General features: G+C 34.2%; 1 protein-coding gene across 12 annotated transcripts in view; it reads left to right on the forward strand.

The window, feature by feature from the left end:
* Positions 1-26,598, forward strand: part of CCDC91 (coiled-coil domain containing 91) — a 366,740-nt gene that overhangs the window by 175,046 nt on the left and 165,096 nt on the right. For all 12 annotated transcript variants that reach the window (XM_050746729.1, XM_050746737.1, XM_050746730.1 and 9 more), the window contains one exon: positions 1,469-1,546. In XM_050746729.1, the coding sequence (XP_050602686.1) occupies positions 1,469-1,546 (78 nt within the window). The remainder of the gene's footprint in view (positions 1-1,468; positions 1,547-26,598) is intronic.

Below are 26,598 nucleotides of genomic sequence, written 5' to 3' on the forward strand. Positions count from 1 at the left end.
GTGTATGTGATTGTTTTTTTAGTTAATACAGGCACAGTTTCTTTAACACATATAGTACTATTCAAATTTTGTAATTCTTGTTTTAGTTTTGGTAAATTGTGTTTTTTGTTTTGTAGTTTTAAAATTTTATGTAAAATTTTATATTTATTGATGTATTTTGTAATATCTTCTCATTTTTTGAAATATTTATAGATTATATAATGTCCTGCATTTGTGCCTGATGTTGGAAGTTTTGTGGATTTTTTCACTTCATTATTTATTATCTTACTACTTATTTCACTTTTTTCTTGTCTTTTTTCTCTTTTTGCTTTCTTTGACTTACTCTGTCCTATTTTAAAAGATTCTTAAAAATATTTTCCATCATACTATTCTTTTTGCTGTAGTCTTTATTTATTTTATTTTATTTTTTTTCCCACTATCTTTTAGTTTCCTAATTCTGTTTCCGACTCTCTTTCATCTGATTATGTCATCTATTGAGTTATTAATAGTACATATTTCTCAGGTCTAGAATTTCTATTTTATGAATTCCAGTTCTCTGGTGAAAGTTCTGTCCTCTCTCACCATGGAGAGAGGAGAATGGAGAAAATGTTTTCTCCATTTCCCTTCTGTTTTTCGGATGTATTAAGAACTCTTACATACATTTTAAAGACTCTGTAATAACTAGCATCGAAACCACCTATGGCCCCATCTCTGGACCTATTTCTTTTGTCTTACCTGTTTTCTGTGTGTGTGGGTGTAGGTGTGGGTGTGTGTTCCATTTTAGTTTTGTCGTTCTTATTTCTGATAATTTTGTTTCGGAAGCTGGGCATCATATTTGAAAAACTGGAAAGACTGTAGGATGTTAACAATGTCCAAAGAGACTTCATCCTCTCCTGTCCTAGGTAGGTAGAATTGGGGGCTAATCATCTTATTCCAGTGGTTCTCAAACTTTGGGATGTATTAAAAATACAGAGGCCAAGGCTTGTTGCGGTGACGCAGGGTCTCCCATCTCTCGATCCAGGTCAAGAATTGCCAGATACCCCAAGGGAAAGCACCTTTGCCTTGTGTTATCTCGCCTGTCAACATGGTTTTCCTTTTTCTGTTATTTCCCTTTAATTTCTCATTGCCTCAGTGTTCCCCAATGCTTTTAAGCAAAGCTTGTGTGTGTGTGTGTATATATATATGTATATGTGTGTATATATATATCAATAAAATATTATATATTACATCTATAATATATAAATATATAATACATAATATAGATATCTATATTATATATAATATAAATATATATTATATATAAAGATGTATTTTATATATATAAAGATGTATTTTATATATATACACTTTTTTTTTCTGTTTCCAGCTGTAGCATTGATGTGCTACAAACCACTGAATCATGCATGGAAGCAGCAAAAGTCTATGGTTTTATTATTTTGAAAACAAAACAGACGAAAAACTCATGGTTTTAGTTTCCTTTTTCTTTCAGGAAAAACATAAACAAGAATTGGAAGACATGAGGAAAGCTGGTCACGAAGCCCTCAGCATTATTGTGGATGAATATAAGGTAGAAGTTTGAGAGTGTTGTTTACTTTTTTAAACCTTGGATAACTTTAGTAAAAAATGTACACATGTAGGTATGTGCAAACATATGCAAATTATATGTGTAGTCTTATTTTGCTACAGAATTTCTTTCCATTCAGCAATAAATATCCATTGAAAGCATACTTGGTGGATTACAAAGGTTAAATTAGACACTGTTCTAGATTTGAGAAAGTTTGAGAATATTTGAGAATATAATATCAGCAGGTGAGGAAATTTAAGTACAAAATAATATAGAATTAATTGCTAGATTATCTTTTTTGTCTCTGCTGTGGTTCCTCTGACAGCAAAAATATTAAGGCATGAAATATATCAGAAAAAATATTATTATACCTTTTTGCTTTTCTTAAATCGATTTAGGTACACTTTAGCAATAACAAATTATAATGTCAATATCACAGATATACAGTAAAACATTAATATTTAAAATTATTTTAAAAATTATTCAATTCTGTGCTTGCATAAGCTGAATTATTTAAAGCATATTGAGCATTTAATGTCAAATTTTTATTTCCCTTTAAGCTTCATGTTAGATCATTTTTCTTTTACAAGTAATGAAGGAATGAATACATTTTTATTGAAATAAAATACAATTATCCGCAGAAGTAACCAGTATTGGCAGTTCCATTGTACATTCTTCTAAGAGATTCTCCATCTACTTGTATATACTTATATGCTCATAACATGCTATATAGTTTTCAATTGATTTAAAAAATGTTATCTTACTAAATTTACTCTTTCTTGCTGTATTTACTCACTGACTTGGAGACATTTTCATGTCAGTATATATAAGCTTTTCCTATTTTTGTTACTCTTCTATAGTTTTCACAGTATTAAATATACCATAATTTGTTTAACCATACATGTTTAGATAGGCATTTTGTTTTTCATTGTTCATTATAATAATAAATATAAAAAATTTTCCCTATTACAGTTAGAATATAGAAATTTTTGTGTTGTTGATTAAACTTCCTCACTAGACTTGTTAGAAGTTAATATCATTTTAGTTGATAATTTAGTATCAAAAGCTTCCTTAAGAAATCATTTGGGCCGGGCGCGGTGGCTCAAGCCTGTAATCCCAGCACTTTGGGAGGCCGAGGCGGGTGGATCACGAGGTCAGGATATCGAGACCATCCTGGCTAAAACGGTGAAACCCCGTCTCTACTAAAAATACAAAAACTTAGCCGGGCATGGTGGCGGGCGCCTATAGTCCCAGCTACTCAGGAGCCTGAGGCAGGAGAATGGTGTGAACCCGGGAGGCAGAGCTTGCAGTGAGCCGAGATTGTGCCACTACACTCTAGCCTGTGCGACAGAGCAAGACTCCATCTCAGAAAAAAAAAAAAAAGAGAGAAATTATTTGAATAAAAGTAGGAAAATAAATAGATCCAGAATTAAGTGAAAAGTGTCTTTTTTTTTTTTTCCCCCACACGTAGGGTATTAAAATAGTCTACTAGATATGTCTTAGGACATGAAAGGCCATTTTTGTGACCATACCTAATATAGTAGTTGATGCTTGTTGTTAAAAAGGTCATTAAAAAGTGTCTGATTTTGGTGGAGCATGGTGGTTCACACCTGTAATTTCAACACTTTGGGAGGCCAAGGCGGGCAGATCACCTGAGGTCAGGGGGTCCAGACCAGCCTGGCCAACATGGTGAAACCCCGTTTCTATTAAAAATATAAAAATTAGCTGGGCATGGTGGTGCACACCTGTAATCCCAGCTACTCAGGAGGCTGAGGCAGAAGAATTGCTTGGATCCTGGAGGCGGAGTTTGCAGTGAGCCGAGATTGTGCCACTGCACTCCTGCCTGGGTGACAGAGTGAGACTCCGTCTCAAAAAAAAAAAAAAAAAAAAAAAAGTCTGATTTTTATAGCAATGATAATTGGCCCTTTTATAATGTTTTTAATATTTATTAGTATAAACCGGTTTTACAGTTATTGAGTTGAGGAAAAGTCCTATATTATTATAGTATTGATTTTGACAACTTATTTTATCCCTAACGCTGAGGGTGGGAAGAATTAAAATACAATTGGCCTAATATATTTGCAGATTCCATAACCATGGATGAGAAATATTTGGGGAAGAAAAGCAATAAAAATAATAGTACAACAGTAAAAAGTGACACAAATTACTTGCTATGTAACAAAATAGAAGCATATGGTAAAATAATTATCACATGAACTTCTTATGCTTGAATCTAGAATCGGTAAAAAAAATCATTCCACTTCTTGTTCTTAATGTGCCACAAATCATCAACACGTTATGATTTTTTTCTATATGAATTATTTTCCCTTTTTCCATACTATTATGAAAGCCGATTCTCAGCATATTTTAGAACACCTTGGTTGTGAAATTTTACATGACAGCCAATATATCTGATAATATTTCTCCTCAGGGTACTATAATATTATTGTATGAGATCGATGGGGAATTCAACAAGTCATATGATTAATCAATATGCAGTGAATTTTCACTGATTTAAAAGTATTTATATCCTTTGACTATATCCTTTGACTGAGCTATGAAATAAAAAATTAAATATAACTTTGTAGGCAATTTGATTGAATTCCTAATCCATTTAACAAGTCATCTAAACATCTGAATATTTTACATTTCTCTTTAACTAATTGCTAAGTAATGACACTGTACAAATATGTAAAATGGGTAGCTCTTAACCAAGTTTCTTCAAAATGGCATTTGTAAATACTAGAATAGTTATCACTTATGATTTTATCCTCCTTAGTTGCCAGTATTGAAATTTATACCAATAATTATGTTTGCAGCAAAGAAAATATTGTGGCATTAGAACCAAAACAGTGGTTTAAAACATCAAATACCAACCTGTTTAGAAAAACAGCTAAGCACACTCACAATAACAAGACAATTTTTCATTAATATTTTGAAAGCCATATTTTACTGTAGTGTATGAAAATTTGATAGATGATTCATTAATTATTAGGTATTTCAAAAGGAAACCAAAATATCTCTAGTTACTATTGTTAATAAAAGTTGTATGAACATTCTCTTTGCATTTATTCATTTCTTAATTCAGCAAAGATTATTGATTATCTTCTTTATGCCAGGGATTATTGTAAATACAGCAGTGAGCAAAATATTCAAATCCTTGTTTCAGTGGGATATAATTCCACGTCTACATTCCATGACTACATATGATATTTAGGAAGGAAGGAACTTAAAGTCATAGCATTCCTTGACATTTCAGTTTTCAGGGCTTCACACTTTTACCTCTCCCTCCCCTGTAAATGTTTACTCAAATATGCAACTGGAATAGAAAAATTTGCTACTGTCTCACCGCCAGTCCTGGCTCCTGGGGATCTTACATCCTTCTAGTTATCATGGACTAGATATAATCAATCACTTTTTTCCTGTCCAAGTTGAGCTGAAATATTGTTGAGGAGTTTGAAAAAATATTCCTTAGAGAAGAAAGTGGAAAATACCAAGTAAAGTAAAACCAAAATGGCAAAAGCCTAAAATGTAATGCATAGTAAGATAACTTATCTTTGTATAAACTTCTGCTTCCAGAAATATGAAGACATAACTTTCGATATTTTTCCTATTTACTACAGATTAAAAAAAAACCTGGATGTTTTATATAAAAATATAGTCCCTGAAATAAGTCCCTGAAAGTAAGACAGAAACAGGCAGACTAGCTAGGAACTATGAGACCCAAGTAACTACATGGTAGTGGGTTCCCTGGATTTTCTTTTTACCCTTTTTGTCCCACCAAAGTACTGGAGAAGTGAGTAACCCAGAAATACCAATGGGCACATAAAAACAAACCTCAAGAAAAACCTACTCTCTCTAACCAAAATCCTCCACCTAGTAAGACAGAAAAGTATTAGATAATAGCCATTTTACTTCCACCAAACACCATAGGAAAAAATGGCAGTGAAAGCTTGTTAGAGCAAGAACTTAGATTTTCACTCTTATCAGGTTATAAATGAGGAATTGTATCTCCTCCCTGGGGTTGTGTTAAAGAAGGTGGAGCAGGGAACTAGGACTTTAATTCATCCTGGGCAGTAAACCCCCTTCCTGCAAGTGTCAGGATAGGCCATCTAGGAAACTAGACTTCTACCCTAAGCTGGTATTGATGAGGTATTCCTCCCTTACTGTGTTGGGAAGATATCAAGGGATATCTAATGGGAATCAAGCCTGTCATTACTGCTTGGTAGTAATGAGGCCACTCCTCTGTGGTTTCAGTGGATGGTTTGTGGGGAACAAGAATATGGCACCCTTACTCCTCATAGCCGGGTTGGTATCAGTGGAGGCCTAGTGGGAAGCTGGACTCCCAACCATGTCCAGAAATAACAAGGAGATCCTTGTTCCCTGTATGCTGAGTGCTAGTAGAGGCTGAGTTGGATACCTAGACTTCCACCCTACCTGGAGATTTTCCTTTTTTTCTGCTGGAGTGGTGTCCTGTCAGAAGAAATCTCCTGAAACATGATTTCAGATGTCTAGATTTCAATTAAAAATTACTTATATGAAGAACCAAGAATATTTTGTCTTGAATGAAAACCAAAAAGGAAAACAGATGCTGAATTGAGCGGCTTCCAGTTTTAGAATTATCTGACAAGAATTTTAAGTATCTGACAAGAATTTTAAATCATTAATTACAAAAATGTTTTAACAAGTGATTATGAACATTCTTGAAACAAATGTGAAAACAGAAAATATCAGCAAGTGTCAGCAAAGTAATAGATTCTATAAAGAAGAACCAACTGGCAATTCTAGAAGTAAAAATATAGTAACCAAAATTAAAAACTCAGAGATGGGCTCAATAGTGGAATGGAGAAATAAGGAAAGAATCAGTAAATTTGAAAAAAATAGAAATTACCCAATTTGAACAGTGTAGAGAAAACAGACTGAAAACAAATGAATAGGGCTTTAGGAATTTGTGGGATTATGATGAAAGACCTAAAATTTATATCATCTAAGTCCTGGAAGGAGTGAAGAAAGAGGGCAAAACTTAAAAACATTCAAAGAAAGATTTGCTCAGAATTTTCCAAATTTGGCAAAAGATAATACTGCATATTTCAGAAACCAAATGAACTGCAAATATGATAAAGACAAAAACAAAATGCATGTCAGCACCCACTGTAATGATTAATTTATACATCAGCTTGACTGGGTAATGGTTTCTAGATATTTGAGCAAATTTTATTTGAATGTTTTTGTGATTTTTTTAAATCAGATAAGATTAACATTTAAATCTGTGAACTTTGAATATAGTAAATTTCCCTCCATAATGTAGGTGGGCATCATCCAATCATTTGAAGGCCTTAACAGAATAAAAACTGACCTTCCCTGAATAGGAAAGGATTCTGCCAATAGACTGCCTTTGGATGCAAGCTGCAATGTTAGTTCTTCTCTGGGTCTCCAGCCTGGTCAGCCTTATTTGCAGATTTTGAACTTGATAGCCTGCATAATCACATGAGCCAATCCCTTAGAGTAAGTTTTTCTGTGTATTTGTACATATATGGATTTGTTTCTCCAGAGACCTTAATACACACATAGCTAAACTTTCCTCAACCAAAAATTGAAAATCTTGAAAGCAGCCAGAGAAAAATGACATTTTACCTACAGAATAACAGAAATGTGATAGGTATTTCATTAGAAACTATGGAGGTCAGAGGAAATGGAACAAGTGCTGAAAAAAAGAACTTTTAACCACAAATTTTGTATCCAACCCATATTTCTCCTTTAATTCTTTTGTCATTGAATAACTTATTTTTGGTGACTTTAATTCTTTTAAAATTACTGAGGCTTACTTTATGGCCTAGCCTCTGATCTATCCTGTGCACTTGAGATGAATGTATATCCTGCTATTGTTAGATGGAGTGTACTCTACATATCTGTAGGGATAGATGGTTTATAGTGTTGCTTAGGTTTTCTTTATGCTGTTGATAATCTGCCGAATTTTTCTAGCCTTTATTTAATGTAGGGTGGTGAATCTCTAAATATTATTGTTGAATTGTTTGTGACACTTTTAATTCTGTCAGTTTTTACTTCACGTAGTTTTTGGATATTTTGTTAGTTACATATATGTTTTTAGTTGTTACATCTTAATGTTAGTTTGTTTTCATACTGCTATAAAGAACTACTAGTGACTAATTTATAAAGAAAAGAGGTTTAATTGCCTCACAGTTCTGCCTGGCTTGCAATCATTGTAGAAGATGAGGGAGAAGCAAGCACCTTCTTTGCAAGACAGCAGGGGAAAGAGAGAGAGAGAGAGTGAAGTCGCAAGTGCACACTTTTAAGCCATCAGATCTTATGAGGACTCACTCACTACCATGAGAACAGCATGCTGGAAATCTGCCCCCGTGATCTAGTCACCTCCCACCAAGTCCCTCCACTAACACATGGGAATTACAAATCAAGATGTGATTTGGGTGGGGACACAAAGCCAAACCATGTCATTCTGTCCCTGGCCCTTCCCAAATCTCATGTCCTTCTCACATTTCAAAATACAATTATGCCTTGCAATGTCCCCTAATACTTGCAGTGTCATTGCAGTATTAACCCAAAGTCCAAGTCTAAAGTCTAATCTGAGACCAGACATACCACTTTTGGCTATGAGTCTTAAAATCAAAAACAAGTTAGTTACTTCCAAGATACAGTGGAAGTACAGGCATTAGTAAATGCTCCCATTCAAAATGGAAGAAATTGGCCCAAACAAAATAGCTACAGGCCCCATGTGAGTCTGAAACCCAGCAGGGCAGTCAATAAATCTTAAATCTCCAAAGTTATTTCCTTTGACTCCATGTTTCACATCCAGGGCATGCTGATATAAGAGGTAAGCTGCCAAGGCTTTGGGCAGCTCTCTCCCTGAGGCTCTGCAGGGTACAGCCTGTGGCTGCTTCCACAGTCTGGCATTGAGTGCCTACAGCTTTTTCAGGTATACAGTGCAAGCTCTCAGAGGATCTACCATTCTGGGATCTTGAAGATGGTGGTCCACTTCTCACAGCTGCACTATGTAGTACCCCAGTGGAGATTCTGTGTGGGGGATCTAACCCCACATTTCCCTTCTGCACTCCCCTAGTAGAGGTTATCCGTGAGGGTTCCGCCTCTGTAGCAAACTTCTGCCTGGACATCCAAGCGTTTACATACATCCTCTGAAATGTAGGCAAAGGCTCCCAAACCTCAATCCCTGCCTTCTGTGCACCTGCAGGCCCAACACCAAGTTGAAGCTACCAAGGTTTGGGGCTCACACCCTCTGAGGCAATGGACTGAGCTGTGCCTTGGTCCTTTTTAGCCACAGCTAGAGCTGGAGCAGCTGGGACAGTGTGCCATGTCCAGAGACTGCATAGAGCAGTGGGGCCCTGAGACCATCCCACACAACTATTTTTCCCTCCTAGACTTCTAGGCCTGTGATGGGAGGGGCTGCCATAAAGATCTTTAAAATGCCCTGAAGACATTTTCCCTATTGTTTTGGCTATAAACATTCAACTCCTTGTTGCTTATATAAATTACTGCAGCCAACTTGAATTTCTCCCCAGAAAATGGGTTTTTCTTTTGTATTGCATGGTTGGTCAGTCTGCAAATTTTCCAAGCTTTTATATTCTGCTTCTCTTTTAAAGATAACTTCCAATTTGAGATCATCTCTTTGTGAATGTATGACTGTGCACTTTCAGAAAAAGGTAATTTTTCAAATGCCTTGCTGCTTAGACATTTCTTCTGCCAGATACCCTAAATCATGTCTCTCAAGTTGATCTTACAGATCTCTAGGGCAGGGTCAAAATGCCGTGAGTCTCTTTGTTAAAGGATAGAAGAGTAACGTTTGCTCCAGATCCCAATAAGTTTATCATCCCCCTCTAAGACCACCTAAGCCTGGACTTCACTGTTCATCTCAGTGTCAGGATTTTGGTCAAAACCATTCAACAAGTCTCCAGGATGTTACAAACTTTCCCACATCTTTCTGTCTTCTTCTGAGCTCTTCAGCGTGTTTCAACCTTCATCTTCTACCCAGTTCCCAATTTGCTTCCACATTTTTAGGTATCTTTATAGCAGCCCCCCACTCCTGGTACCAATTTTTTGCATTAGTCAGTTTTCATACTGTTATAAAGAACTACTTGAGACTGGGTAATTTGTAAAGAAAAGAGGTTTAATTGACTCACCATTCCACATTGCTGGGGAGACCTCAGAAAACTTATGATCGTGGCAGAAGGCAAAGGAGAAGCAAGGATCTTCTTCACAAAACAGCAGGAGAGAGATATGGCGAAGTGGGAAGAGCCACACTTTTAAGCTGTCAGATCCCTTGAGAACTCACTATATGAGAACAGCATGGAAGAAATTGCCCCCATCATCTCATCACTTCCTGCCAGGCCCCTCCTCTGACATGTGGGGATTATAATTCAAGATGAGGTTTGGGTGGGGACATAGAGCCAAACCATATCAATCTTCCTGATGGATTGATTCCCTCTCTTATTATATTTTTTATCTCTAGTAAGATTTTTTTTTTGGCATAAAGTCTATTTTTTTCTGATATTTAATATAGCCACTCCCATTCTATTTTGGTGGTGGTTTGTATAGTAGGGGTCCCTAACTCCCAGGCTGTGGACCGGTACCATTTTGTGGCCTATTAGGAACTGGGCTGCATAGCAGGAAGTGTTGGTGGGCAAGCAAGCATTACTGCCTGAGCTCCACTACCTCAGATCAGTGTCTTTATATTTTCATAGGCATGCAAAACCCTGTGGTGAACTGCATATGTGAGAGATCTAGGTTACATGCTCCTTATGAGAATCTAATGCCTGATGATCTGAGGTTTAACATTTTCATCCTGAAACCATCCCCTTTACCCTAGTCTGTGGAAAAATTGTCTTCCATGATACCGGTTCCTGGTGCCAAAAAGTTAGGGACTGCTGTATGTATTTTCCCATGCTTTTACTTTGAACCTATTTGTGTCTTTGAATATAAAGTTTGTCTCTTGTACAAATAGAATTGTATGCATATTATTTTAAACAGTTGCTTTTTAAATCAGTTAAGAAAAGGGAAGCAGCGTCCAATTATGCTGTCATTTAAAATTACCCTTATAATTATGGCTCCCTCCATACCAGTGGGTTCTGCATCCATAAATTGAACATTGTATTCACTAGATGAGAAATCCGTGGATATGGAGGGCCAAATTTTTGTATCTACAGGTTTCACAGGGCCAGGGGCTTGAACAATCTCAGATTTTCGTATCCTTAGTGGTCCTGGAATCAGTCCCTTTAGATATCAAGTGGCATCACTACCTTTACTGGCATGCTTTGTTTTTTCACATAGATCAAATTATTATCTGGAGCTGCTTGCATTAGTGTGAAGAACTTCCTTTAGTATTTATTTTCTTCTTCAAATTTTATGGTTTTAAGTCTTAGATTAAATCTTTAATTCATCTTGAGTTGATTTTTGTGTATGGTGAGAAATAGAAATCCAGTTTTATTCTTCTACATGTGGATATCCAGTTTTCCCAGCACCATTTATTGAATAGGGTGTCCTTTCCTCAATTTATGTTTTTGTATGCTGTATTGAAGATCTGTTGGCTGTAAGCATTTGGCTTTATTTCTGGGTTCTCTATTCTGTTACATTGGTCTAGGTGTCTAATTTTATACCAGTATGATACTGTTTTGGTTACTATAGCTTTGTAGTATAATTTGAAATTGGATAAATATGCTTCCAGATGGGTTCTTTTTGCTTAGGATTGCTTTTTTGGGCTTTTTTATTCCATATGAATTTTAGGATTATTTTTTCTATTTTGTGAACAATTATGTTGGTATTTTGAAATTAATTTCATTGTATCTGTAGATTGCTTTGGGCAGTGTGGTCATTTTAATGATATTGATCCTTCCAGTCCATGATTATGAGATGTATTCTCAGTTATTTGTGTCATCAATGCTTTCTTTTTGGTTTTAGCAGCGTTTTGTAGTTCTCCTTGTACAGATCTTTCACCTACCTGGTTACATATATTCCGGGGTATTTTAATTTTTTTTTGTAGCTATTGTAAATGGGATTACGTTTTTTTATTTCATTCTCATCTTGGTTGTCATTGGAGCTACTGATGTGTGTACATTGATTTTGTAACCTGAGACTTTACTGAATTCATTTATCAAATCTAGGATTTTTTTTAGAGGAGTCTTTAGGGTTTTCTAGGTATGCAGTCATGTCATTGGCAAATAGAGATAGTTCAAATTCCTGTTTTCCAATTTAGATGCCCTTTATTTCTTTCTCTTGTCTGATTGCTCTGGGTAGGACTTCCAGTACTGTGTCATCTCATTGCCTTCTACATATGAGAAGTAAGCTGTTAATCTTTTTCAGATTCTCTTATATACTAGTTATTTTTATCCTGTTTTCAAATTGTCTGTTTTTCACTTTAGTATTTTGACTATGATGTTTCTGGGTGTGTGTCTTTTCATTTATTCTACATGGAAGTCATTGAGCCTTTTATATGTATAGATTGTTTTTCATCAATTTTGGGAAGTTTTCAGCCATTCATATTTTTTCTCCTACTTCTCTTTTCTCATGTGTTACTTTCATTATGTATGTATTAGTTTTCTTAATGGGATCTCACATGATTTTTAGGCTCTAGTCATTTTCATTATCCGTTCTCTGTTCTTCAGATTGTATGATCTTTATCAGTAGTTCTTAAGGTTTACTGATTCTTTCTTCTCATAACTGACATCTATTAATACAACTTTCTATACATTTTTCTGAATAAATGCTTCTCAGTTTGTTGTAAGACCTTTGATCAATTTCCAGAGACTGAATGATTGCTTTGCCAATTTGCCGTGTCACATGATTTGGCTATGTCCCCTTCCAAATCTCATCTTGAATTGTAGTCCCCATAATCCCCACATGTCATGGGAGGGACTCAATGGGAAGTGATTGGATCATGGCGCAGTTTCCCCCATGCTGTCCTGGTAATAGTGAGTGAGTTCTCATAAGATCTAATGCTTTTATAAGTGTCTGACACGTCCCATGTTTGGACTTCTCCGCCCCACCTCCCGATGAAGAAGGTGCATTGCTTGCCCTTCACCTTCTGCCATGATTGTAAGTTTCCTGAGGCCTTCCCAGCTATGCAGAACTGTGAATCAATTAAACCTCTTTTCTTGATAAATTACCCAGTCTTGGGTATTTCCTTCTAGCAATGTGAGAATGAACTAATACACCCTGCTTAACAGATGACATTCTGGAGTAGAGGTTCCCACCACCACACCCCGCCAGCTCCTTATATTGCCATTCCAGAAGTTCCACCCCCCTTTCTTATTTTTTAATCCAAATTAAAATGGTGGTTACTTTGTTACAAATATTCTTTATTTCAAAAATGATTATTCTGAGGTCAGTATCATGAAAGACTCATGACATTCTCTTTATTCTCAGTGCATTGACGAAAGTTATGGGTTTATGTCATCTTTCATATTGGATCACCTCAACCCATGGATCTTTGCTGATTTCTTTTTCCGATTCTTTTTTTAAAATGTAGGACTGTTCTTTTGCGTGAATAATTTGAGATTACACATTTCATGAATGTTAGAATATATTTTGGGTTTATCATTTTAAAAATTGCTTTTGCTTCAAATATTAATTTAAACCTTAATAAAGTGCCGTATTTATTTTTTTCATGGATAATCAGATAAAACAATATCCTAAAGCACATTTTTGTTAGCAATATCTTATGTACCTAACACCATTTAAATGAAATAGCACTTTTTAAAGCTCCCAAATCATGTGATCAGCAGTTTCTAATTTAAAAATAACCATAAGTTATGATAGGACTTACACTTTTCACAAATAATTGAAAATTCAGATTCACCTAGAAATAGTCCTATATTTAAGAGATTAGCTGACCTCATCCAATTGGAATTTACTTATTTTGAGTATGTAACTCTATGTTCATACACCTTCAAATCATCTATTCCAGGAGCTGGCTAAAGAAAATCTGTAACTCAATCCCATGTTTAAACAAATTTAAAACCTAAAGTTATTATGTTTTATTGGGCCTAATATTCTTATTCTGTCTTTAGTGATTTTATATAATAATTTATAGACCTTAATTCTGTGATTTCGTGAAGAAATGTTACATGCCTACCAGAATTTATACTTTGAGACTGCTAAGTACTTCTATTAGTAGAGCTGATAAAGAGCTTAGATTTTCAAATTCAGACAGACCTGGATCAGAGCCCCACTTCTGCTATTTACTAACATTTTGACCTTGGGCAGTTGTTTTAAAAAACTGTTTTAGTTTCTTCTTCAGTAACTGATGGAATAAACTATGGAACCTATTCATAAGAGTGTTGTGGGGATGCAGTGAGAACAATGAATATTGCATGGCTAATAGTTAAGCTCTTAATAAATATTAGCTGTTATCATTATCATTCCTATATGTAACATATGAGACTTTTTTAGCGTAGCAATTGCAATACTTTTTCATTATCTCATAGCTGATTATTAGTTGGTTGTCTTCGTACAGATTCTTATTTCAGTCTTCTTAGAAATATCCACTTCAGAGTAAAAGATTGTGGCCCACCTCTTCACCTTCTTGGGCTCAGTTAAAGGCAGCATTCTTTTGTTGACTTAGAAAATAAATAGATTGTTGCAGATTGATGAAAAGGACATGTGAAATTTTGTTGAAGTACAAAAGAAAACAAACGTAAAACTAACCTAATGTGCCTCATATGCCAAATTTTCCCATAATGTTTACTTAGTTTTGTTTATTTTTTTATCTTATGTCATGATTTCAGAAATCTTTTATTCTGATAATTAACGGCAGTAAAGTTGACGTACATCTTGGAAGACTTTACATAGGCACATGCCACATCTAAGATTGTTTACCACAAGCAACATAAGAATTTTCCTTTACTTATTTAATTGGACTTTTGTCTTGAACTTGTCATTCTCTAATATATGCACTGGCTAAGCCTTCATGAGTTCTTAATGTCTGTGGTTTTCTTCATCAAAGATTACTATTTATCTGTTATGCAGAATGTCATATTTTTGAGATAATGAGGAATTGTATTCGCATGATCCTTTTTTGTTTTAAGATCCACTCAACAGTTGTGATTGATCAGGTTACTTTAATCCTTTGGTTCTCAGCTTCTGCAGTGCATAGTAAATTATTTGTGTTGCCTTTTAAAAGTGTATATGCCAAGGAGTTTTCTTTCCTGGAAATTCCGAATCTGCAGGTGTAGGTAGGGGCTAGATATTCATCGAGTTTTTCTTTTTTAAAAAAAGTCTATTAAGTTATTCTGCTGCCCCATGGGAATTATTAAACATTGGCCTATCTTTTTACATTTGTTGGTGAATCTATTCTATTTTCTTTCAGCCATTATCATTTTTCTAATTTTATTATCTAATTAATAATGAGTCTCTTAAGGTTTTGTGGGTGGGTGTGCATACATGTATTTGCTTATATTGTGTCCCATTGAAATTACTGAGAAATTTTTCCACATAAGAAAGATGAATGAAGCAAACCCTAACAGAAACAAAGTGAGTGTAGGATAGACTGCTGTTTTTAATAGTTAAGAAAAAAGTGAGTTTTAGCTGTAACTAAGAAACAAAAACTTGTTCTTAATCAAGATTTAAAAAAACAAAAACTTATTCCTTGTTTTCCTTGATGTGGTATAAGTGATCACAGTAAGAAAAGAATTCTTTATAGTGGAGGATTGGTATAATAGCACAGAGGGACTATCAAAGAAAGTCATACATGGAAAAAATACAGGCATATTTGCTAAAATAGATGTAACTTTATAGCTTGAGGAATACGATGCCTTGTCTTTTTAAAGAGAAAGTGTCTTTTTGCATAGAGGTGTTTGCTTCTTGTTTTCTTTTCAGAACTTTCTCCGTGTACATCTATTCAGTTAATAAAGTAGATATTAGTGCTTGAGGTAAAGTCATTTCAAATGTTAACTCATTCTCAAAATGACTATTCTTTGCATCCTAAATAACATTTGGGAAGAATTTTCCAAAGGAAGTGTTTAGTTGATGCAATCAGTGTGTTAAAATTCAAAGCTGTAATTCCTGCTAACATGGTATAATAGTGAGTGGAAAGCACTCAAGAAATTAAGTTCAACGTGTTTTTATCTGACTTTGAGCTCAGTTCATTAAAAATTCCAACTTGATGTAAATAAGATGTGAACATTTAGGCTAAAATTTTTGTTTTGCTACTGTGTAAGGAATCTCTTTCAAGGCAATGACAGCTACCTCCTCTCTTCCCCCTACTTTTTTTTTTTTTTCTTTAACATGGTGTTTACTTAAAAATAGATCAGTTAGAAAAGGGGCTTTCCCTTTTGAAACTCTCATATAGAGAAGGTTTTAAAATTTTATTCTGTAGTGATTTTTACAGGTTGTTTTTGTGGTTCTGGCTTACCTTGTTTATTTTTGATGTTATACTCCGTGTTTTTGTTTTTTAACTTAAAGGATTTAGACATTTCACAAATTATAACAGAGAGGAAAAGTGTTGAAACGTTATTGAATTTTGATGTAGTTGACAGATTGACAAGAATGCTAAGTAGAAAAATAGTCTGAAAAAGGCAAAAAATAAAATGTAGTTTGTTTTAATATTTTATGCACACATCAGATAAATTATAACTTTACTGATTTAAAGGTGTATTTATGTTTCTTGACCCATCTGTGGGTGCCTACACTAAATATTGTCTGTATTGTTTTTGGTCATGTGAAAATTAGTTACTGATTATTACATTCATTTTGAAGCCAGAAGGGTTTATTTTTTAATTTTTTTATATAATCTTCTCAAACTCTGGTATTTTGTTTGCATGCATTTGGCCAAGCAGAATACATTTTAAAAACTTATCCTTATAAGTACCTATACATTTCATGATATTGCCACTACAGCTAGACATACTGACACACAAACTCATTTTGCTTTTGCAGCCTTTGTTTCTGAAGCTTGACTAAGTTGGTGATCTTTAGTTCTGTGTATTATATTCTAGATGGCAAAAAACAGTCAACACTGGGCACTTAAATAGTACTTATAAATACTTTACCATCTTAACGAGAAAGTAAGGAATGAGGAGATTGTTTTCGAAAGCCTTAGATGATTTTATGAAGAGAATTTCCTGATATTTTTCTCTTCCTCTTATATTTAAATATTAGGGTATTGAATCAGGTATAATGAAGTTTTAACTTATTAGGAACATGAAGTTTCTGCTACTTAGAGTGAAAAATCATGCAAAATTGCTACATACACTTTAGTAGCTCTAAAATCATTGTGGTGAGAATTCTTAGTATACTAATTTCCTATGTTAACCAAAGTGTGTTTTGTTGAGAGTTTTGGTCTTTTGTGCATTTTCTGAAAAGGTCAGATATACCCTAAATACTTTTTGTAAGGATTGCTTTGAATTTTAGCAATGTAAAATATGTCACATGCCAGCTTGAGTATCACATGACTGCTGTATTCTTATTTTTCAAAAGCATCCACTTGCTAGTATTTTATTTGAACTCTTGAATTGTTTGTACTGTTTTATAAAGGAGAACATATTACATTTAGGAGACCAATATTTTCCCAGGGTGTAGAGTTACTTGTATTGTATAAAGTTCTTTTCCAAGGAGAGAGAAACAATTTTGTTTTCTCTTCTTTTGATATTTTCCCTTGATTAGATATTGCTAAGTTTTTGCTCAAAGAGAGGAAAGTAAAAATTAAGATATATGAGACCTGACAGCATATCTTTATTTGAATTCCACCATTTTGTTAATCCAAAGGTATAAAATAAATTTATAGTTTTAGTTATTTGATTGAATAAGGATTCTCATAAATTCCAGCTTTTATCATATGATCAGATTTTTCCTGGACAAATAAAGATGTTCGCTATTGCCAATAGAGTTTGGCCTAATAGCATGCTAGCTAGATACTAGTGATTGGTTTGGAACTAAGGACTTGGCTTGTCCTTTCTTATCCCTCCCACCAACTTAACCTCAGTGGAGGACTGAGAAAGATTTGGTAGTTGAGAATACTTCTGTGTGCCTCTGTGTTTCCTGGGCTTAGCCAGAATTTTGCATGCAAGGCTATTCTTGTGGTTTTTCTAGGCAGGCCAAAACCAAAAGGTATTGGAAACCTTGCCAGAAAACTCACTCTAATATAGATTTAAAGCTTGCCTTTGTATTGTGACTGGTCCATTAGCTGATAGTCAAAGGAATGAAGAGGAATACTTCATTCTATTTTAGGAATAACAATTTCAAGTTTCTGCTGTGTAGCAGACCTTTAAAAATAATTCCAAAGATAAAAAACCTTAAGATGTGTAGAGTTTACATAAAAACCCTAGAAGAAAACCTAGGAAATACCATTCAGGTATTGGTATGGGCAAGGACTTCATAACTAAAACACCAAAAGCAATGGCAACAAAAGCCAAAATAGACAAATGGGATCTAATTAAACTAAAGAGCTTTTGCATGGCAAAAGAAACTACCATCACAGTGAACAGGCAACCTATGGAATGGGAGAAAATTTTTGCAATCTACCCGTCTGACAAAGGGCTAATATCCGGAATCTACAAAGAACTCAAACAAATTTACAAAAAACCAAAAAACAGAAAACAACCCCATCAAAAAGTGGGTGAAGGATATAAACAGACACTTCTCAAAAGAAGACATCTATGCAACCAACAGATGCATGAAAAAATGCTCATCATCAGTGGTCATCAGAGAAATGCAAATCAAAACCACAATGAGATACCATCTTACGACAGTTAGAATGGCAATCATTAAAAAGTCAGGAAACAACAGATGCTGGAGAGGATGTGGAGAAATAGGAATGCTTTTACACTGTTGGTGGGAGTGTAAATTAATTCAACCATTGTGGAAGACAGTGTGGTGATTTCTCAAGGATCTAGAGCTAGAAATACCATTTGACCCAGCCATCCCATTACTGGATATACACAAAGGATTATAAATCATTCTCCTCTAAAGACACATGCACACATATGTTTATTACAGCACTATTCACAATAGCAAAGACTTGGACCAACCCAAATGTCCATCAATGATAGACTGGATTAAGAAAATGTGGCACATATATACCATGGAATACTATGCAGCCCTAAAAAAGATGAGTTCATGTCCTTTGCAGGGACATAGATGAAACTGGAAACCGTCATTCTCAGCAAACTATCACAAGGACAGCAAACACCACATGTTGTCACTCATAGGTGGGAACTGAACAATGAGAACACTTGGACACAGGGCAGGGAACATCACACACCAGGGCCTGTTGGGGGCTGGAGGCTAGGGGGGAGAGAGCATTAGGAGAAATACCTAATGTAACTGACAAGTTGATGGGTGCAGCTCCAACATGGCACATGTATAACTATGTATCAAACCTACATGTTGTGCAAATGTACCCTAGAACTTAGTTGTTTTTAGATGTGAGAACTGCCTTTTCCCTCAATTATTTTTCACCTACTAAAATGAACTTTTCTTTATTCTACATCAGGTTAATATTTGTGACTAATGTTGCTCAGATCTGAATGTTGTAGCAATGTCAGTCTCATTCTATAAAAATATTGATTAATTACAGATTTCTGCTCATTATCATAAAAAATTTAGGCTACTGTATCATTAGTATCTTCCAAGGTCCATAATGAGATTATTTATTCATTTTGACCTGATTGAGATTTGACCTGTTCTGATGCAGTTGAAAGTTTTTTTTGAATCTATTTCTAAGCTTGTTCAACAGGGTTCTATCTCCAACAATAATGCTGGAGGACTGATTATACAGTAGCATTTGTAAAGGGCATATTTCTTTAAACAATTTTAATCAACATGATATATCAATTATTTAGTTTTTAATCTTCTTCTAATGAACTGAATTATCAGTAAAGTCTATCTAGATTCAAGCATTTTCAATATTAGAGAAAAACACTACCTAATTATACTGTAGGAAAATACATATGTGTGTGCTACAGATTTATTTTTATTTATTAGCCAACCAATATTTACATTTGCAAAAGGCCACACACTATAGTTGTTACAGGCAAGGGAGATAAACTGATGAAATTGAGACATGCTTACGCTCATTAAATTTTCTAAGTCCAAATAAGGGTATGTACACAAAAACTATTTGTAAAGATGTTGGTCTATAAAAGTTTACTTTTGATTTTTAAATTTCTTTCTGATTTGAATAGGTATTGAGAATGGAAAATTTTTTATTCTGAACTATAAAACAGACTGAAAAGAAAAGCAGAGATGTAATAATTAATGTGAGGGAGAATAGCATTTTAACATGTCTATTTTGTTTCTGATTGTAATCTAATATTAAAATGGAGGTTTTGATTTTAATCCCTACATTCTAGGTAATCAACTTTGGGAAACTTGATTTATGAGAATATTGATTTTATACCAAGGGTAAATTATTAGAGGATATAATAATTTGCCTTATCAAAGTATCATATTTTTGTCATGGTAACATATGCACTGAATTCAAAATTCAAAAGATATAGAACTATGTATTATAAAAATTAATTTTGCCCCCATTGGTGTTTTGGCATCTCTCTTTTTCCTTTATCTTTTCCAGAGATGGGATAATATGCATAAAATTGTCACATTTCTGATTTTTGGTAATTTGACTGTCAAATTGCTTTATAGCAATCAGAGAGGAATTCTATTTGAGAAATAATCCATAGTCTGATTTAGTTCATTTTACTCAGATCATCAAATTCAAAGGTTACTGTATTTTGTTGTTTTAGTAGGATATTCATGTAGCCAATTTTTTTGGTAATTTTGTAACAACCCAGTCTGAGCTGTTGTTAAATCAGCAAGCACTACTTGGTGCCATTTTATGATAGTGAGGTATTTCCATATCAGTTACAATAGTAATAATTCCCCTGAGCCACTTGGATCACTTTGTCCCTTCCTCTGAGGCTTCTTCTCAACTCACAATCAAGCTAGAGCTTGGAACTGCAGGGGACCTCTGGCCCTGTATCTCTTCTGGGGATGACATCTCTTCTAATTTTTTGATGCCCAAACTAATGGATTTAAAACAGTTTTATTAACCCTTAATGTAATCACATCTGTCATGTACTAGTGATAACTTTAAACTGAGATAGAACTAATAGAAGTATTTATACTTGTTATCTAAGTTCACAAACTCATTCTCTTAGTCTCAAAATCTAGTCTGACTCAAAATTTAGTCTTAACATGTTTGCTGTAATAAAATTGATTTAAATCAAACCTCCAATCTCTTTCTTGATGGCTTTTCAGTATGAGGAAAAGTTCTAATCTTTGAGATCTATATTTTATGAATGGAACTGAATTAATTTGGAGGAAAATACTAATTTTAAAATATTTATAATATTAAATTTTAAAAAATTTATTTTAATCGTCATAAACCTAGTAATTAAAACAATAATGTTGATCCTAGGTTGAATCCACAGAATATGAATTTCCTATGTCATAAAAAGTAGGTAATTTAACTCTCAAACAACAAACTGTTAGAATACAGGATTTCACCATTAAAGTAAAAAAAAAAGTTAAGTGTCATAATTTGTCTGAATGCCTTCATCACTGGCAGAGAAGAAACTCTTCTTCTCCTCATATATGAGATGAAATGAGGAATCTGATACATAGAGAAACATGGTGCCTTGATGGACATGTAACCAGCAGAAGAAGAGTTGTAAATAAAAGCCACATCATTTAAGGCTTGATTCAGGGCTCCCTTCAAAAGAGTGTATACCGCCTCCTTGCAAAGTTAATTCATATGTATTTAAAACAAATATTTTAGACATCTAGATGAGTTTATTTCTTCCCATGATCAGTGATTTTATATTTCAGAAAATGAGATGCGTAGACCTTTACTGTATTAATACCTAGGTGCTCTACTTAATTGTATGAATGATTATGAAGAGGTTATTTCGGTCAGAATTCTTTTTTTCTTTTCCTTTTTTTTTTTTTTAACTGCAACTGTAGCTCTTATTCAAGTCACAAGGAATAATGTGGCATCTGAGGGAGAGGGATATCCATATGGCAGCCTTTCAGAAGGTTAAAGTAGCTGGAAGGCAGACATGCAGAGTCTCTGTGCTGTACTTAATTTTAGAAACTTCTTAATTTTAATGTGTTGTCCATGGCACAAAAGAAATTTTCACTGGGAGACTTTTGTGGTGTTTGAGGTAACAACTCTTATGTTACTAGATTCCCTTAACAACGAGGCCAACAGGAATGATTCCCTGTGTCCTGAAGATTTTCTTTGGCTTTCACAGCCTCCAAGGCACTTTATAACATGGCTAGACTGTATTCAATTTTCATGTTAGATCTACACCCATAAGTTAACATTTTCCTTTTTGAATTGTATACGACTACTGCACTAATTCAAATACACAGAAAAATCTGAGATTCATTGCAATTCCATATGCTTCAGATCTGTAACAGGATAAATTTTCAGCAGCCTCAACTTGACCTTGCTACTTCTCTTCCTTTTTTAAATTAAGGGAAAAGGAAGGGAGAACTTGTTTGTTTCTTAATTCAGTTTTTCCAAAATTTTAGGTAATAGTTTCCATCGCTATCACTCTTCAGACAACGGTAATTTACTCTTGAGAAACATGTACCTTTATTCTTCCCAAAGGTTGAGTTCACAGAGTCTGAATGTTGCCTAACTTCTGCCAGGCTGGGCCACAGGAGACCATGACCCTGGACTTGAATTTGGATCCAGATTGAGTAAATGCAATTTTTAAATCTAAATTGAAGTGTTTGTACTAGAGAATTACAAAGAATTTTACATTGAACTTTTAGATCACCTTTTGATGATAAATTTTACTCATATTATTTCTTTTATATTCCAAGAAAGTTTTCTGAAATATCTAAATACTGTTTTCAGAGATGCCTAATGTTTCTCCTCTAATACAACCATGTACCTCAGAGATTATTGGCTCAGTGATCTGAAGCTCTTTTAAAATACATGGATATGCGTGTATTTGTGTGTATGCATGAATTAAATCAAGCTCTCAGTTTATTCTCCTGAATTATAAGTAAACAAAGCTATAGACTGAAGTTTTAGACCTCCAAATTGGCTAAAGATGTGTTCAATTAAGCCAAGAGCCATTGGGGATTAAGACAAGTTGGTAACCAAGAGCAGCATTCAGAGCCAAATCTAGTCATTTGCCATCATTTGGATACTATTTCTTCGTTTTCATAGTCTTTTTTTTTTTTTAACCGGTCTCTTCATCATAAAATGGAGAATGTAAGTATTGTAGAAGAAATGTATATTAATAGACAAAGTGTCCAGATGAAGTTAAAGTAATTATTACTTCATAGATGTACTTGCAGTAAGTATATAATTACTACTGATAGTAAGTATATTTATAGTACTGCTTGTAAGGACATGTAAAAACATAAACTCTTGTAGTTCTTATTAGGATTAACTCTTTCACTACCAGAGAGAATAATTGCATTATCTTTAATTCTAAGCATATACAAAAAATTCATGCATGGTGCATGAATTATTAGTTTCTAACTTCCATGCATATGTGTAGCCCACAAAAATCAATGCTACATATTTTCATTCTTATACATTGTCCATTAATGGAGAAAATTTTAATAGCATTTGAGTGTCTTTGGTATTTTTCCAGTACCTAGAACAGTGTTTAGGAAAATATTTATTGACTAAATGAATAATAAATGAATAGTTGAGTGATAAAAATGAAATAGCTGCTTAGTTCACGAAAAGAGAAATCTGCTTTACTGGGCTAGAAAAGCTAAGACAAATGGAAACAAAGGGGTAGAACTGATTTTTTTTTGTGCCACTGTGTCTTTTCATGTGATTTTGGGCACATTTATTAACCACAGTGTCTGTCTTCATTTGTAAGGCAGATATATAAAGTTCATGGAGGAAAAATAGATGAATGGTTCTGTAAAACGACTGAGATTCATCATTTTTACAAATGCACCTCAGTCAAGTAGGCTCTCTTTTTGAATAATAAACTTATGATTTGTTTGCAATTTTGAGGGAATATTATAAGACATGCTCACAATTTAATATCCTTACAAAACTTGAAGTAATATTTTGATGAAAAAAAGGACTTGTGCCAGAAAAAAAACATGAAAATATCTCTTCGTAGCATTAGCTTATTCATTTGGCAGATACCTTTCAGTTTTGCTCATATTATTTTTAGTTAAAAATGAGAAAACAGAATAAGTAATAGAAATAAATTTTTTAAAAGATAGAAAAAATAGATGTTTAAATAATAATTTGTGATATTTTTCCAAGAAAGGCAAAATTGTTGTTGATTTCAGATGATACTTTATGATTATTTTGTATATACTACTGTCCTCAATAAGCTAAACTAAGTGTATAATTACAGGTATAATCAACATAAAAGTTTTAATAATTTCTGGATGAAGGGACAAATAACCAGGCTTGCCTAAATCATGATTAATTTATTTAGTTACTCAATGTATTTGTTATATATCTTCTATGTGTCAGGCACTGTTGTAGGTGCATTGGGTATATCAGTGAGTTAAACACAGATTCCTATTCTCTTAGGTTGTAAATTCTAGTTGATAGATTATATTTGTTGTACATTTTTCTTCCGGCTTGCACTATATCTTTATATTATTCTCCATTTGTAAAGTATGACTTAATGGGTTGTTAGATAAGATTATTTTGTGACTTTCAATATAATCTAATTATTGTTGCTTACAATTATCTATGTAGGATTCCTTTATGGTCACATAATCAGTACAAAGATGATATTAATATTTTGAAGACCTTGTTCCTTAGACACATCTGCTTTGCAAATCTGGACAATCATTTAATTTGATGAGGCTGGAATCAGATCCGTAACAATGGGGCTATATCAAGGGAGGAGAAATCTGTGGATTTGTTGTGACAATGGACTGTAGTCTGGGTTGCAGTAGTCTACTTTGGCTATACTTATATCATTCAAATTCCAGCATGCAATCAGTTCCACTAAAGAAATACACATCTAATTCTCACGTGTATTAACAGTTGGGGTGGTGTGGCATGGTTTTTGACTTAATATCTTTGTTTTCTATGTGTTTATAACATACTTTTCCTTCCCAGAATTTATAGTCCTTCACACTATTTACTCACAATTGAGTCAGTGGAGTAAAAAGAATATTTCTTGTCTTAGATAATAACTTTAAAAATTGAGATCTCTAGTCGGTACCAAATGGACTTGGTAACAATTTTGGTGACTTGTGGTGGTAGTTATAATTTGAAGCTTAGTGAACTTTTTAATAAATATTGGTACTGTTGATAGTATATATTTATGTAATATCAGTCTTCACACAGGGATCATCACTTACCAAGTAACTATTACATGGGCTGGTTATGTACAAGGCAGTCTGTAAAAAGCTGTTCATGAAGTTATAGTTCCTGTATTAAGAGATCTAGAAATATTTTAACACGTTAAAATTTATTTTTTTCTTTTCTTTTGAGATGGAATCTTGCTCTTGTCACCCAGGCTGGAGGTCAACAGCATGATCTCAGCTCACTGTAACCTCCGCCTCCTGGGTTCAAATGATTCTCCTGCCTCAGCCTCCTGAGTAGCTGGGATTACAGGTACACACCATGATGCCCTGCTGATTTTTGTATTGTTAGTGGAGACAGGGTTTCATCATGTTGGTCAGGCTGGTCACGAATTGCTGACAGCGTGATCCGCCCGCCTCGGCCTCCCAAAGTACTGGGATTACAGGTGTGAGCCACTCTGCCCGGCCTAAAAATTATTCTTAAATTGTGATAGTTTTCCTTAAGCTTAGTGAATTAAATCCTCTTGGATAATACTATAAATCTCTGATAAAACTGTGGCTAAGATGTAAATATATTCAAAATCAACAAAACATTTTCTGCCCTTGATAGCATTCTTTTCAATATAGAATATGTTGGTATGTATCTTGGCATTTCTATCTGTATATACTGTGAGAGTCTTAATGCTTTATGGGTGTTTAAATAGTTGAAAATAGATTAGAAATGAAATTATTCTTTCATATATCTTTTTTAAATGTTGTATAAGCTCAAGGAAGGCCTCTTTGTCTTGGGTATCTGTAGAGACAGTTATAGAAGAAGACAAGTCAGCAAATGTTAAGATTGTATTATGAGATATGAGAAACGTAAAGGAGTCTTTGTGTATTATGATACATTAAACTGGAAGATAAATATTCAGTTATATAATAATAGAGCAAGTTATAAAGGCATGTGGCTAGTATCAATGTGTATTTGTATATCCACAGTGCTTAATCTAGTAGTAGGGGCAGTTTTGGAAATTACCTTGTTTGCTTGGATTATAGCACTAGTCATCACAGTGTTGAGCAGTAGGACCAATGCTTAAACTCCTTGTTGTCATACAAGTTCTTTTAATACCTGACACCTGCCTTCTTGCCTAATCATTTAGCTCCACTCTTAACTCCAGCTTCGGTACTCCAGCTATTCTTAGTTTTGTTTTTAATTTTTTATTTCCATAGGTTTTGGGAGGAACAAGTGATATTTGGTTACAAGAGTAAGTTCTTTAGTGGTGATTTGTGAGATTCTGGTGCATCCGTCACCTGAGCAGTATGCACTGAACCCAACTTGTAGACTTTTATCCCTCACCCCCTTCCTACCCTTTCCCCCAGGTCCCCAAAGTCCATTGTGTCATTGTTATGCCTTTGCAACCTCATAGCTTAGCTTCCACTTATAAGTGAGAACATACGATGTTTGGTTTTCCATTTCTGTGTTTCTTCACTTAGAACAATAGTCTTCAGTCCCATCGGGTTGCTGTGAATGCCATTAATTCATTCCTTTTTGTGGCTGAGCACTATTCTATCATATATTTATATCACAGTTTCTTTATCTACTCGCTGATTGATGGCCATTTGGACTGGTTCCACATTTTTGCAATGCGAATTGTTTTGCTATAAACATGTGTGTTCAAGTATCTTTTTCATATAATGATTTCTTTTCCTCTGGGTGCATACCTGGTAGTGGTATTGCTGGATCAAATGATATTTCTACTTTTAGTTTTTTAAGGAATCTCCACACTGTTTTCTGTAGTGGTTGTACTAGTTTACATTTCCACCAGCAGTGT

The sequence above is a fragment of the Macaca thibetana genome, chromosome 11 (assembly GCF_024542745.1).
Source record: "Macaca thibetana thibetana isolate TM-01 chromosome 11, ASM2454274v1, whole genome shotgun sequence".
Classification (NCBI taxonomy): domain Eukaryota; kingdom Metazoa; phylum Chordata; class Mammalia; order Primates; family Cercopithecidae; genus Macaca; species Macaca thibetana.